This window comes from Pocillopora damicornis, chromosome 5, assembly GCF_964200805.1.
Source record: "Pocillopora damicornis chromosome 5, jaPocDami1.2, whole genome shotgun sequence".
NCBI classification, from domain to species: Eukaryota; Metazoa; Cnidaria; class Anthozoa; order Scleractinia; family Pocilloporidae; genus Pocillopora; species Pocillopora damicornis.
In genome coordinates, this window is record NC_142674.1 from 8,517,065 (window position 1) to 8,532,621 (window position 15,557).

The following is a 15,557-nucleotide window of genomic DNA, read 5'->3' on the forward strand; positions in this document are numbered from 1 at the left end:
TATACTGCATGGTAGTTACACCACCGATCTATTTAAGCTGACCAAAAGGATCGCAGTTTTCCATCTCCGTCCCATTTGTTCGAACTTGGGGAAATCTAAATAGAAGGTGTCACGAGGTTGTGAAACCATGTCTCTTGGATTATATTCCAGATTTATCCCTCAGGATCACGGGTTGTCCGAAACGTTTCGTCTGTTAGACTTCACAAAACTCAAAGGATGAGGATGCAAAGTCCCTCAGGAGCAACTGCTAAAGCTCCTTGAGGGACTTGATCACAAGAGAGGAGAAGGAAAAATCGGTGTTGGAATGGACAGTTGTGTTCTTCCCACAAGGCACAAGGGAATAAGTCTTGTTCAGACCACTGATTTCTTTTATCCTCTCGTGGATGATCCTTACATGCAAGGAAAGATTGCTTGCGCGAATGTGTTGAGTGACTTATACGCTATGGGGGTTACTGAATGTGATAATATGTTAATGTTACTTGGAGTAAGCAGTCAAATGACACTGAAGGAAAGAGAAGTTGTGACGCCATTAGTGATCAAAGGTTTCAATGATCTGGCATTAGAAGCTGGTACAACAGTGAACGGAGGACAGACAGTGATTAATCCATGGTTCATTACTGGTGGAGTTGCTTCCAGTGTTGTCTCCGACGACGAATTTATCATGTAAGTTTGGTACATGAAGATCAATATTGAGTAACGAGGCAAAACCTACTGTCCGATTGGGATTTTATTCAAATTTATAATCTTTTGACAATAAAACCATCACGTACCTCTTTTGCTCGTCATCTTGTCTATGATTATCTCATAGTGGGTTTCTTGGGCCAGTCCTGAATTATTTAGACAAGTCTTGGGTTTATGAGTTTCTAATACAATACAAAATTTTATTGACTTTTCTCCATAGAGAGAGATCGCTGAAATATGATCCAAAGAGGGGGATGCAACGTTTTGTTAAGAGATTTTGGAAAAATGTCTTTTTTGGCGTATTAAAATGTTAAGATTGGAAATTTAATTCAATGAGCTCCTGATCGTCAAATAGATTCTCCTTGTCAGTATCATGGGAAATGTAAAGACAACAATGATGAGAATATGGACACTAATATTAGGGTGTAAAGGGTTAATTCATCTTCCTGTCATCTTCAGTTTATCAAATTTGCTGAATTAAATACAACCAGCCTTGAAGAATAAATTAACCAACAAATTGTTGATTTACTTTATGTTAAGGCCAGAAAGTGCAGTGGCTGGTGATGTTTTAGTCCTTACTAAACCTCTTGGAACTCAGATTGCTGTCAATGCACACCAGTGGTTGGAGGATATTGATGTGAGTCTCTCCCTTCATAAAAATGATTTACTGAAAATTTATTGTTGTGTATAAACTACTTTCTGGGATGAAATAACTGATTTGTTGTACAGGCTATCAGAGAGACTGGATAACTCTCTCCAAGATGTCTTCTTTTTTTTCTTTTTCTCTTTTGAGACCAGTTTTACTCTAAATGTAAGGTGCTAACTTGAAGTTTAACTTTGACATCTCAACAGCCCAAATTTTGGAACAAGATCAAGGATATTGTTACACCTGCAGAAGTAGAAAAAAGCTACGAGAATGCTGTGGAATCAATGTCTAGGTTGAACCGGAATGCTGCTCGCATGATGCATAAGTATGATGCCCATGGTGCTACAGATGTTACTGGATTTGGAATTCTTGGACATGCAAATAATTTGGCAAAAAACCAGAAAGGCGAGGTGTCATTTAAAATACACACACTTCCCATCTTGGCCAACATGGTGAAGATTTTTAAGGCTTCTGGTATTAATTTCAAATTACTGGATGGATTTTCAGCTGAAACTTCTGGTGAGTCATAACTGAACATGATTTAGCTTTCCAATCAAAGCAGTACTGGCTAACTCTACTGTTTTGGAATGCTTTTATTTTGTCATATAGTAAAGGTTACGGCTAAGTTTTATGTAGTTTATTTCTAAAATTTGACAATTAAAAAACATGCTGTCTTAGAAATACATGCAATATAACTTTTAATCTGGCAGCAAAATAGAGATGGGATCCTGGTCTAATTGTGTTGGCAGTTCATCCAGTATTTTCTTTAACTTACATTTCTGACACATCCATTTCATAAGTAATCATTTAGTAATGAATTATGACACACTTTTTTTTATGGGAAAGAGCTTGATGGTAGCTGACCACTTATATTTCCCAAGCAACAAAAATACAAATATGTTTTCATTAGCCTTGGTATTCTAAAAATTTCTTAATGATTTCTAATTTTAGAGATGTTTCACAACCATAAGGGAGTGAATAACCATGTATTCTATTTTGTCACATCATGTTTAATAGATTGAAAGTTGTGACTTTTAAATGCCCACACCACTTTGTATTTTTGTTATTTCTAGTGATGCTCTTTCCTTCTTTTCAATTTCCAGCTAAGCAACATCAATTTCTCTAAGTGAGAGAAGGCCTAGAACATTTATTTCAACCTCTACTTTTGCTTTTCCATCTCTTGCTAATGCACAGCATGGGTGCTAAGGTTGTCTTAATACTACAGGATAGGTGTTGTTGCTACAGATGGGGCAAATAGTTATTGTGTTGTGATTGGTTTGAGGAAAAAAATTGAAAGATGAATATGGCAATCATGACCATCTATATTGCGCTATTTTGCATTTTGCCGCTGCAGCTATTTATCACTGGCTTACACAAGATGGAGACTGAAGGAAGGAAAGTAAATATGGGTTCTCTGATGAATTCTACCAAAGATATTGCTGCTTTTCACAAATTAATTAGTGCAACTTCATGGTGTCATGCTATTGCAACAGCATAATCTCTAGGAAGATTTAATTCTTTTGATCTAAAACTTGGCAAACCAAAACTAATTACAATGAGGAAAATCTACTGCACAGTCTGCCATGCTCTGCCACAAATTTACTAAATGAGAGGGTATTGGATCTCAACCTTTTTTTGATTTTTTGAGGATGAAATTGTTGAAATAAAATAGTATTTGGCAGACTACGCTAAAAATCTTTCCAAGTTGTTGCAACAAATCTGTCCTGAAATGTTTTATACTCAAAATTGTTGAAAATTCACCAAGTTAGCTTCCAGTACCACCTTAACCCTTTAATTCCCATGAGTGACTAAGACAGAATTTCCTATTACAATATCAATACAGTAGCAACCAGATAAGTGATGAGAATAAAGAAAAATATCAATTTGGGGATAATTAGTTGATCCAATGCTAAGTTTCTGCACTAACATTGTAAGAATTGTATGGTTGACAGTGAGGAGAATTACCAATTTGATCTGGGAGTTAAAGGGTTAAACTGTGTTGGCATTATTTGCTAACAACATGCCATATAGGTTGCCTATTGAGCCCAAGTGTGCTTGCCATTGGTATTCTCATTGGCAGTTGCATTTTCTTTCAATAACCGATTGATTCATTTTACTTTTTGTGAATTTCAAGTAGTAGCAGCGATATGGATAGAGATATAGAGGATATTGCATGATGGCACAGAGACACGAAATTTCTCTTTTAATGTTTGAAAATATCACAAAACATGTGAAGATAACATGTTATCTTCATGTATGAAGATATCATGTTTCAGACAAAGGATCACTTGGTATTTCATTGGTGTTTTTTTTAATAGAGAGAGGATATTACATGGCAGCACAGAGGTAAGAAATTTCTCTTCAAGTGTTGAAAAATATTTCACAAGTGAGCAAAGAAAACAAAAGAAATATCTTTCAACACAAAATGAAAAATGTCGTACCTCCAAGCAGCCATAAAATATTCTATTTATTATAATAACACCAATGAAATACTAATTTATTTATGAAGGTGTGATTTTCATATGTAACCATAGCAAAAGTGATCTTTTCAGGTGTGAAGATAGCATTTATTTTCGCATGTGAAGATATCAAGTTTTTGAGCAAAAACTTACTTGGTATTTCATTGGTGGTTAAATGATAAAAATGCTTTTGTCAGCTCATAACAATGGTGTGTAGGGTTATTATGGCAAGATATACCTTAGAATGTTAGCAGTTCCTCCTCTTTTTCAAAGTAAGTTGCATAAGGGAAAAAAAAGTGAAAAAAAGTTGATGTTAGTGGCCTGCATAGAACCCTAGGAGTGAGACTAATTTTTTTTTCTTTTAAAATGAGGGACTGCCTGTAGACTGAATATAGACATCTAAAACATTATTTAAGGTTTTTAACATTACTTGTTTTGATTCTAAGGTGGTCTTCTTGTTTGTCTGCCACATGACAAAGCCCAGAGTTACTGTGATGAGCTTGAAGCTTTAGATGGAAAACCATCTTGGATTATTGGTGAAGTGGTGAATGGAAACAGACAGGCCAAGTTGGAGACAGATCTTAAGATTATTGAAGTTTAGGAGTTGGTCGCCAGTTATACTAAATAAAAAATAAATTTAATAATTGTGTGTGATAGATAACTACTTGTTTTGAAGGTTAGAACCCCTACTCTATGCCATAATGTCTTATTATTCAAAGAAGTATGGTTTTGTTATTTTCAATTGAATTCAAACTGTTTAGTTTGATTTTTGCAATAATAGATGCCATCCTTGATGTCATATATGAAGTTCTTTGGGTAAAAAAGTGAATCCTGAAGAATGGATGCTTCAGATATCACAGGAGATCTGCAACAAAGATGGTAATTAGTAATTTTGCTTTCTCTGCTGAGCCTATTGCATGATGCTTGTTGGGCTCAAATTTCCCAAGTCACTGTCTTGAATGGTTCATATTTGTGGTACTAAGTATTAGCTTGACTCTTTATTCCTTCAGTGAATTCATGGTGTTTAATTTGTGTGTGAAAATTTAAGTGCTCTAGTTGTTATCTTGTATGAAGCTTTAAGGTAAAGATTGTAACCTAAGGAGCTGATGTTATAGATATAACGCAAGGCCAGTATGATTTCTTAAGAGCTTCATGTGAGATCTAATGTAAGTTAAATTATCATTTGAACCCATTAAAAACTGAGTGCAATAGAATATCTGCTGTGTACTTGTTGCAACTGCCATTTTTTTTTTTTTTTCATGAAAAACGAAGTTGACTCATAACTTGTTTGTAGTTTTACTTTAAATTAGGATCAGTATCATTAACCAACTGTAAACACTCTAATATGTTCCTGGAGGGCATACTAATTTTCAGAGCTCCTAGGCAAAAGACCAAAATACCATTTGTTGTTATTCATGTGAACATTCACTCGACTGAAATTAATTTAATATGCAGTAGACACTTCCTTGGTTGAAGAACCTTCAAAATTTTAAAGGGGAAACTCTTACAGCTTCTCAAATGCAATTATTCTTTGATAATGCTAGCTTGTCTGAATAAATAAATTACAATTATAGTATGTTGTTATAACATTTGCAATGCACTATGCAAGAAAGTCAGGCATGGTGCCAAATTTCAAGATAGACTCCCTGTCTTTGGTTAGGAGGGAGGAGTGAGTATGGGCATTTTAGAGACGAAGCCTATTTATTTGAAACTTGAATTTCTACAAGGAGAAAATTGGAGCATCTAAGGTTTGTGGGTAAATGAGAAACTTGGTAATGTAATTTTTGCTCCAAACCATCTTAAGTGTTCAGTGAACAATTTTACATCACTTCAAGTCTGCATAAAAGTGATATCCAGCACTAAAAGTGAGATTGCAGGTACTAGGACACACTTTGTAGATCTTCTGTAGATCTTATTTGCTCAAGATTAGCTCCTAAGCAAATATTTGAACCATCTTAAGCGAGCTATTTCTGCATCACTCCTAAAGGTAAAGAAAGTAAACTGAATGTGGACTATTGAAAAATAATTGATTGAAACAAATGGTTATTTCATCAATTTACTATTGGTAGTATCACGAAATAATTTTCAACTGCTGCTTTCTTTTCTTGTAAGTGCTCTTTACCGAGCAGGACCTCTTTTCCTTATTTGTTTGAGAAAAAAGCAAAAGCTTTAAAAAGTTAATGCCATTCATGTGTAAAACTACTGTACACTTTATGGAAGAATATGATTTAAGAGGAAGAAATGATAAGTACTCAAAAACTAAAACTCCTCAAAATGCTTTAGAGAGAGCCCTAAGGGAAAACAGATGAGGTCATGTTTTTTTTGTGTTATTGAAAGTATTTTCATGAAGGGGGAGGGATGGGGTGGATTGGTGAAATTGTTAGGCTGACATGACAACCTTTAATTTTGAATCTCTGTAGCTCTAAATCTCTGATGCTCTTGAGGCACATTACATTAAGTAATCTTTATTTGATTGCAAATTTTTCGCACCCCTTGCTGCCAACTGGCAACTAAGCAAACAAATTATCAAAGAGTAAAGAAAAAATTTAGGAATTGCAGAATTTCTCTACTGGTGCCAGTGCATGCCTCTCTTTCTTCTTCCTTCTTCTGTCTCTTATTTGATTGAGGTAGAGGACTCCCATTCAGTGGTGATTAATGTCTAGGAGTGGCACGCCTTGAGTTTGAGAGCAATCAACTAAACTGTTCATATAACATTAACTGCCTGAAAGCATGACATTTTATTTGGCTCCTGCAATTTAGATAAATTTTGGGCAGAATTGATCTCTTAATTAGGGGGCATTAGATGAAAATATCAGCATGTTAGAGAATATTAATTTTGGCTGATTTTAAAAACATCAATTTTCAATGAATCACCTTCCTTATTTCCTTAGTTTGATGCTAGGTCCAAGACAGATGTTAGATTTCTACCATGGAGGGGTTATTATTAAATTAAGTAACTGAATATGATTCATTCCATTTTTCACCCCTTAGTTAACTGCTCATACTGGTTTGAGAAAACTAACATTTTCTGCCTTGTTAAGATGATTGAGAAAAGACTACAGTAGAACTCCTATTAACTCAAACTTTGTTAACTTGAAACCCCCAGCTAACTCAAAAAAGATGTGATTTCCCTTAACCCCATTTTTCCATCATTTTCAATCAGCTGACTCAAACTCTTCCTTGTTTCCCTTGAGAGTTAGCTGGGTTCTATTGTATCTACAGTAGACAGATAAAACTTATGCTGAAGTCTTGCTTTACCTACTCTGACTCTAACTAACATTATCTAGTGTTTCTATAAGATGAATATAATTTGGTTCTTCTCTGAGATTTCCACAGTGCACACAAATATCTAAGCTCATAAACCATTGATAGCAAAAGTAATTCACGAAACATTGTAACTTGATGTTTATAACAAATTTTGAGATACTTTTTTTGTATGACTGTATTAATTTAACTGTCTCACTAGCACATGTTGGACATGAGATAGTTTGAGGTAACCCACATTCAACAGTTCCAGAGTAATAACCAAATAAGATTTTTTGCAAATGTTGACTAAATGTTGAATTCAAAATGCTACAATGTTAATTTAAAAAATTGAAAGCCCAGATACACCAATGAGTCCAATACTTTATCAACTGGAGTCTTGAATTTTGTGCTTACTCCTCTTTCACATGTCATAATTAAATATTAATTTCATCACACAAACACCCTTTTTATTCCAGAAGTGTAGAGACTCTTAGTCAAACGGACTCGAGTGTTCAAGCTCTCTGAACCGTTTCCTCATCATAAAATGTCTTCGATAGGAACAAGGCCCATGGTCATCATCGTCTTTGTCACTCTTCTTCATCTTCAAAACTTCAATGGTTGACTTACACGAGGTCAGCCTCTTCTCCAGGTACTTCACTCTTTCCTCTACAAGTTGCTGTGAATACCGTGGCTCTAGCTGCGAAAATAATTCATTTTTCTTAAGAGTTTCCCAGTTAGTTTCCTGCGAAACAAACCTTTGCATACACCTTTGAATCAGTTCATTACTAAGCTGATGTCTTTGTGCCATAACGACAAATTCGAGTGCTTCGTCATTAGTCATACTCTTATACATGAAGTACTTTTCACATCGAGCCTTCAGTCTATCCAGCTGGTATTCACATGAAAGCTCTAGCAAAGAAAAGGAGTTTTCTTCACAGATTCGATGTTCAACGTAAGGGTAAATAGAACGAAGGAGTTCCTCTATTTCGTCCGCCTTCTTCCCAGGAAGTGGAATTTCAGTTGCAGTTTTCTCTTTGAAGTCCGAAGAAAGCATCCGGTCGAAAACAGGAGAACACATCGATAAAATGGTACGATGAACATGAAATCGCTTTTTTTCGACAACAAGTACTAGATCACTCATTTTCCAAGGATTGGAAAAATCCAGTTCTGGCTTACAAGTAATTATTTTAGAAGGAGTGCTAGTATTGTCACTCGCTCCAGAAGGTGGACTGGCAGCAGCCATGTTTTCTCACTAAGGTCTAGGGGAGTTACTACATCACGGGCGACGAGCGGGGATAGAAAAAACGACCCAAATATGAGCGGTCAGCGGTGAAACACCTTGTATACTTCATATAGAGACATATAATTTGCTGTTCCAGAGACAATCGTGTTGTAAAGCCGAAACGTTAACAGTTTACTTCACAGTTTAAGCAATTTTTCAAAAGTGTTGATTGAACTCATATCTTTTACTGCTTTAATAAACAATGGAGGCTTCGGAGAGGGAGTCAGAGGCATTTGGAAAGGCACCAAGAATAATTATATATATGGTTTGTAGCTAGCTGCGTGACGAAAAAAAAGTATCATGATTTCCGGTTGTCAAAAATGTCAATCAAATTTGGCAAGAACTTGGTTTTCGCACTGTAGTTTGCTTTTCCTGGAAGATTTTGCCATGGATGAAGACCAAAAGCCAACAATGTTAAGAGATTTAGAGATCGACTTTTTGAAAGAAAATCTCAATGGCTTTTCTGTTGAAGGCAATTATTGTTTTGGATATTTCGAGGGAAAGATAGATTTTCACGAGCGTCAATGGTGCAGAATCATAACTTGATGGAGCCAACAGTGAACAACATCCCAGAATTCAAACTTTGTGATTTTTTTCTCGGCTTAAACGCTAAGTCAGTTGTTCAATTGAATAGGAAGAAAAACATTTCGAACGGAAAACAGCATTATTTGCGCGTGTGGATCTTTTGAGAAAAGGTCTCCTAAACGAGTGGTCTTGATTGTAAATATTTAAGGAATGGTAAATACATTAGCCTTAACATGGCTGTTTCTCGAAGCTCAGTGTTTTCCTACTTGCCTTTTTTCCACGTGAATTGGGGGCGATTGAATAGATATAACATGCAGTAAAAGAACTTCAGCTGATAGAAATTTTAAATTTCTCATCTTAGGCTGTGGATACAAAATTCAAGTGAAAAGGAAGCCAACTGTGATTAATGCTTTGAACAAGTCAAGATACGTTTTTTTCGTCACACAACAAGTTACATAACGTGAATATCATTCTTCTTGATGCCTTTCCCGGTGTCACCAATGCCTTTCCCGATGCCTCCGTTGGTTAATAGAGCATTAAAAGTATTGTTCCAGTTAAAGCTAGAGGAAAATTGCTTAACTTTTTAAGTAGCGAAGTGTAACTTGGTAACATTTCGGCTTTACAACACGATTGTTTTCTGCAACTACAAAACGTACATTTAATTCTTCTTGGTACCTTTCGGATGCCACCGATGCATTCATTGTTTATTAAAGCAGTAAAAGATATATGTACAATCAACACTTTTGAATTGCTTAACATTTTATTTAGCGAAGTAAACTGTTTACACTTCGGCTCTACAACACGATTGTTTCCTGATACTACAAAGGTCAGCATTAGATTCCATCCACCAAAACCACCTTGGTCGAGAGGGACTGAGATGGAATGATGGACAACTAATGACTTGTTATACTAATTGAAAATTACGAAGCTACGACAACATGCCGACTTATCCCGATGACCTAAGTGTATCATTTGTTTGGGAAATTGCGTCAAAACTTTTTACTCAAGAAATGGTAAGTATTAATTTATTGTTCGATTGTAGTATTATAAAACATTTTACGCAATTTTATGCAGATATTTCACGTATATAAAAGGTGCCCAGATGTTACGTAGTTTTGGTGGATGTCATTGGGGAACATCCACCAAAACTTTGACCAAAACCATCAACAATATATTTTTTTAATTTTATCTATAGCCACTATTAGATGTTCAGGGAGACGAAAGATTTATACCACTAATTAGCAGTTAGTGCTCTGGCTAATTATTGTTATGGTGCACAATTGCTGACCGACCAAACGTTCATAAGGATTATCATAACTCTTAACATATAGAATAAAGTGGTTTTGGTGGATGTTTCTCTCCATCCACCAAAACCACCATAGCAATTTCTGCTACTTCCTTACAGAAGACTGATGTGACCTGCTATTTGGAGTACATAACCACAATCTATTTCTTTGTATGTAGAGATATTTTGCAAAGTTCTTGAGTCAGCACCTTTTATTATTGAAACCATAATCATAACATGGTGCACAATATAGAATACAAAAAGTTCTGGTGTGGTAATCATGTAATCTTGAAACAGGAGAGTTTTTAACTGACTTAAACTGATTTAAACAGACATCTGCAACAAAATTCCAGGTCCAGAAATTTCTTCCACTTTTTCTGCTAAAATCATAACCTTTAAGTACAACAAATCAGCACATTAGTAATTGTTATCAGGGGTCTGAAAATTCTATAAATCTTTCACATTTATTTCAAGTAACCTTTAATTTCACATGGATGAATAAGTATATGCTCAAGATGCAGAATGTCTTACATTTTACAAACTATTTCCCTTTTTATGGATAGACAGTGATTAAGGCCTTTGCCACATTGGTGAATCAAACCATTGTATACCATGCATTTTGTGATAATTGTTTGTTTTTGCTCACAATATCCAGAAAAATGGAGGGGATAAATTTAAATAGCAAATTCTATTAATGGTTAAAATTGAATAACATTGGAAAATCAAATTAACTTTGTACTGTTTAAAATTCAGTTTTGGTTTCTTGCTTATTCCAGCCTCTTAATATTCAAAAGCATTCCTTGTCATTTTTGTGTTCTTCTGTGTATATAACTTGAAAAATAAACACAGAGAAAGGAAACCACAAAGGATTAAACTTGAAGCTAAAGCAAAGTTTAAGTTGAGCCATAGCTGATCCAAATACTGAGCACTTTGTATTGTAACCCATTTAGCAGTAAAGTTTATCTATATGTCTGCCAGCTTGCCACAAGTCTTACCCCTCCCCTTCAAAAGTCTCTATAAATAAATTTTTCTTTGTGATCCCTAATTGATGATAAGTATATTACAGCTCCTCAATTTTCCTCTCTCAAGACAAGGTTTCTCTAAATTTAACAAAGTAATGGACTTGATAAAACTCAAACTATAACTCAGCTGGCTGCTACTTGCAACCTTAACTTCTAGATATCAATATACAATAATCAATATGTTATAAATAAGAACCCTAATGCTTAATTTTGCAGTAATCACCTTCCTCCTTTTCATTTGCAGACCAGACTGGAACCTATATAGGTGTGTTTGCTTGTTTTGAGTGGGGATGGAAGAAAAGGAGTCATGCCGCATATCTGATTTATTAAATCGCATTTGTTCTGTTTATACATGAGTAGAACTACCTTGTTCTCTGAAAAAAATAAAATTTCTCGCATTTTTATCTGTGCTTCGCAGTCAAACTTCCTTGTGTCTTGGACAAGAAATCTTATTTTCTTGAAAACAAAATCTTTGTTTCCAGCCTTCTGTAATAGGTAAATATAACAGTGTAAGATGAGTGACAGTGTATTTCTCAAGTTATTTTTTGGAATGTGACAAAACGGAAGTGTCATAGCGTGATAAAGAGCAAACATATGATTGCTTGATAGAAAGCAAAAAATGCAGAATTGCATATATTTTCTCCTTTGTCAGCAGCATATGTTAGTGAAAAGTTCTTATAATTGTTAACTTCTAAACCATCTTCAATTTAGCCAAGATTGAACTGTTATCACGTTTGTCATAAAAGTATTCTGAGATCAATGTCATATGACCCATTCATGTATTTGACCTTTCGAATTAGCAAGCCATAGTTGACAGAAACACAAAGGTTGAGGATAAAAAGAAATTATTATATACAGTACTTCTTCTGCATCTTTTCGTTTCCTTTTCTCTCCAGCTGTTCTATCTATGCCGTGCTGGCAATTGAACACTTTCCTTCCCAAAATTAGGAAAGGCACAACAGTAAAAAACGAATTTTTGCTCCTTAAATATCTCATGCATCTTCCATGGAGGTGTAAGCATTAAATTAACCCGAATGATTCCACAATTGTGATATCATCCAAGCCATGCCAGAGGACTTGAACTAGATAAACTAGTGAGAATGCACAATAGCGATAGCAAAGCTTTGTAATGCTAAAGAGCTATATCAATATATATAAATATATGTTCCCGAAACCTTTGACAGCTTTAAAGAAAGAAAACTTCGTCGTCAATCCTGTTTCAAATTCCGCAATAAGTTTATGCGCCTCATCAACAGAATTTACGTATCCTAAATTATCTGCATGTCTACCATCAATGGTTCACGACTTAAAATTCTCGCTATGCTGTTTTTGTTTGTTCCTCAAGAATCATGGGATTTACAGCTTCGGATGTTCGGCTACATCACTTGCGGATTTCCGAGAATCTTCGGTTATGTTTTGCAAGTCATTAAATATTCCATCTCAGTCCCTCTCGACCGAGGTGGATTTGGTGGATGGAATTCAATGCTGACCTACTACAAATGATCTGTCTATATATGACTGTCTACATATGAAGTATGAAAGTTGTTTCACCGCTGACCACTCGTATTTGGGTCGTTTTTTCTATCCCCGCTCGTCGCCCGTGATGTAGTAACAGGTCTGGGTACGAGCATTTATTGTCGAGGGAGAAAATGACACTGGGCGCAACGGTCGCAAGTCCACAACATCATTACCGCGTAGCGAAAATGTGGGATTTGATTCTTCACTACGGTCTTTTTCTCGGTGGTATTTTTCAGCTGATCTGTATACTGGCAATTGTAGTGGTTCCTATAAACAAACGGGTCGACGACCAAGACGATTTCCATGCAAAGGAAGAAACAGCAAGAAAATCTCATCTGGCATCTAACTCGTCACATATTAAATTAAGAGAAAGGAAGAAAAGGAAGTGAGGACGCCTTCGCATTTGTTGGATTCCATAGCAGTCCTACCCCTAACGTACACTTGAATTTCTCCTCATTGTCTTAGTTACGCGTGTTGGACGAAGTTTAAACTCTCTTACTCAAAAGCATATTTGGAAACCAAGACATCTGAGCCAGTTTGCTGGGAACATAAGTTAGAACTGACAATCGTATCATGTCCTTCATCGATCGACCAGTTTCATTATTCTCGATAATTTGTTCATTGTTTTACTTAAAACGAGTATCAGTTCGAGGGACGAGGGTAGTTTCGGAGAGATTTCCGTTTAACCCAAAGTATTATCGTCTTCTTTAACCAAGAACTGTATGCATAATGATGAAGATAGGGCTACTATATTTGGTTTATTTCTCATCTTTTCTAGAAAGGAAAAACAAATTCAAACAGCTCGTCAACTTTTAACGTATGGAGAAATATCAAGACCACTCAGGCAAGGCTAAATTGACTGATTTCTTGAAATCCACTGGTTGAGATTATTTTAGAAGTCTGACGGAAAATAATCTTGAGATGCAAATTAGCAGCCTGTCGAAAAATTAAAACTTATGTTAATGTTTAGGAAATCAACCAGCATCAAAATGAATAACAAGAAATCTATTTATTAACGGTCTGTGACAATTTGGACATTTCATATAGAAGTTCCTTTTCACATAGTTTTGCTATCATGAAAGTAGTGTTAAATTTTCTGTAAATAAGCAAACTTCATTCCAGCTGAATAGCACTGGCAATGGCACACAAACGAAAGAAGATTTAAGTAAAACCCCAGTGGTAGGACTTGATCCTTGTCAGGGTAAAGCTTTCAAGCAAAAACTATTCACAGATCTACACAATAACAACACACTTCAGGTGTAGTTGCTTGAAAACAAATTTTGAAATTCAGTGTGCCCAGATTCTTTCCCATCTATTCTTACCTAAAAAGAAATCACTCTTGTGGCCCAATTGTGTGAAGCCTGTAGGTCCATTGCCCCTCTTGATCTTGTAAGGCTTGTTTGTATGTCATCCTATCTATCACTTGAACTGAAATATCATTAAGTTCATGGTGTCCCAGACTGTTATAATATCTGAAGAGATCTCTTTCTCCATACTCCACAGAGAGCCTTACATGTAAGTGTGCTCCCTGATGCAACTTGTGGTTAATGATATCTGATAAAAACTTGGTTGTTGATCCTAAATGTACTGAGTGTTTCTGACAATCCTTGCACAATAGTAATTGTACTGTGATAACAATCTGGCTTGTAACTAATGATACAAATTTTTCTGGTTCTTTTCAAATTAAATCTGTGGCGTAGTTTCAGATGTTGCACACCAGACCTCACCCATCACTACATTACTTCTTTCCTTTCCATTACTACTTGGAGCACTGTCAGACAAATTTCACATGTGCTAGTTAATCAGTATGGCTTATTGGTCCTTCAAAAGCCCTAAGAGGAACTCCTTTTTACATTTTTAGGAGTTCAGCACGAGGGAATGCAATTCTCCTGAAAGGTCACCTACATACTCTTGAACAAAATGGTCGCTGATAACCACAAGTACTCTGCCATTTGGGCATGGTATTGATTATTCCCCTCTGATTTTCAATTTTGTTTGTTGAATTTGTTTGGTGACAAACTCTTGGTTTCTTCTTTTTTCTAACTAAAAATGTGCACAGTTCCACTGCCCCAAACTAAATACCTTCTAACAAGATCAGTCTTAACCCCAGAGCAAGGGTGTATGGTTTGGTTTCCTTACTTATGCATGGCTGACATGGTGTGCAAAACATAAACAGATGGTTGTAGGAAGGCTTTGTGTATAAATCTGTCTCTATTTTCCCATCAGTGTTTATTTCTAAATATAGGTAAATACATTTCTGATGAGTTAAGTGAGGAGAATTTAGTATTAGATCAACTGATAATCTCCCAACTTGATATTTCTCTTTATTATATACTCAACAAAATATCGCATTTCTGATTGGTCAATGATGAATGCATAAATAGGTTATAGAGTGCAATAGAGGTTATAGAGTGCAATACGGAGAAGTTGCCATGGAAACACCGATGGAGTAATTTTGTCGAGAATATAATAAATAAAAAATCGTATGAACGTGCTCGTGCATTTCGTGATTTATGGTCACTCGTGATGTTTTGAAAGTTCGCAAATTGCACTCGCCCACGGCTCGTGCAATTTTGAGAACTTTCAAAACATCACACGTGCCCATAAATCACGAAATGCACTCGCGTTCATACGATTTCCTATACTTATTCTCACTGCTTTTCTGCTTGATATTGTATTGGTATTGTAAGGAGAAATTCTGCCCTGGTCACTCAGTTGAGTTAAAGGATTAAGTACATATTCTAACATCTCTCTAAAATTTGATAAAGAATGTGTTTCCAGTGATTTGTCATTAAACCATTCAACTAAGAACAATACATAATTTGTATAACACATCCAACAACATATATTCACCCCAAAGGTTAACAAATATCATTGGTTAACTACCAACAGA

At 35.6% G+C, this 15,557-nt stretch overlaps 2 protein-coding genes and 1 long non-coding RNA gene across 4 annotated transcripts; 2 read left to right on the plus strand and 1 right to left on the minus strand.

Annotated features, from left to right (window-relative positions):
* The first annotated feature begins 5 nt into the window (after nt 1-5).
* LOC113683251 (inactive selenide, water dikinase-like protein) lies at nt 6-5,000 on the plus strand. Of its 2 annotated transcripts, XM_089207578.1 has the most exons (5): nt 59-663; nt 1,222-1,318; nt 1,534-1,846; nt 3,646-3,673; nt 4,233-5,000. In XM_089207578.1, the coding sequence occupies exons 1-5, from the start codon at nt 305-307 to the stop codon at nt 4,258-4,260; spliced, it is 825 nt and encodes a 274-aa protein (XP_089063704.1). In that variant the 5' UTR covers nt 59-304; the 3' UTR covers nt 4,261-5,000. The 2 variants fall into 2 exon arrangements, with proteins under 2 accessions (XP_027056274.2, XP_089063704.1); XM_027200473.2 differs by lacking the exon at nt 3,646-3,673 and having other exon boundaries at nt 6-663.
* A 1,235-nt stretch (nt 5,001-6,235) lies between these two features.
* LOC113683244 (speckle-type POZ protein-like) lies at nt 6,236-8,309 on the minus strand. The gene has a single exon (XM_027200463.2). The coding sequence runs from the start codon at nt 8,273-8,275 to the stop codon at nt 7,523-7,525; it is 753 nt and encodes a 250-aa protein (XP_027056264.2). The 5' UTR covers nt 8,276-8,309; the 3' UTR covers nt 6,236-7,522.
* Nucleotides 8,310-9,711: 1,402 nt separating this feature from the next.
* LOC149045012 (uncharacterized) lies at nt 9,712-11,552 on the plus strand. Its single transcript, XR_016186945.1, has 2 exons — nt 9,712-9,852; nt 11,391-11,552. It is a non-coding gene; the product is annotated as an uncharacterized LOC149045012 (long non-coding RNA).
* The last annotated feature ends 4,005 nt before the right edge of the window (nt 11,553-15,557 follow it).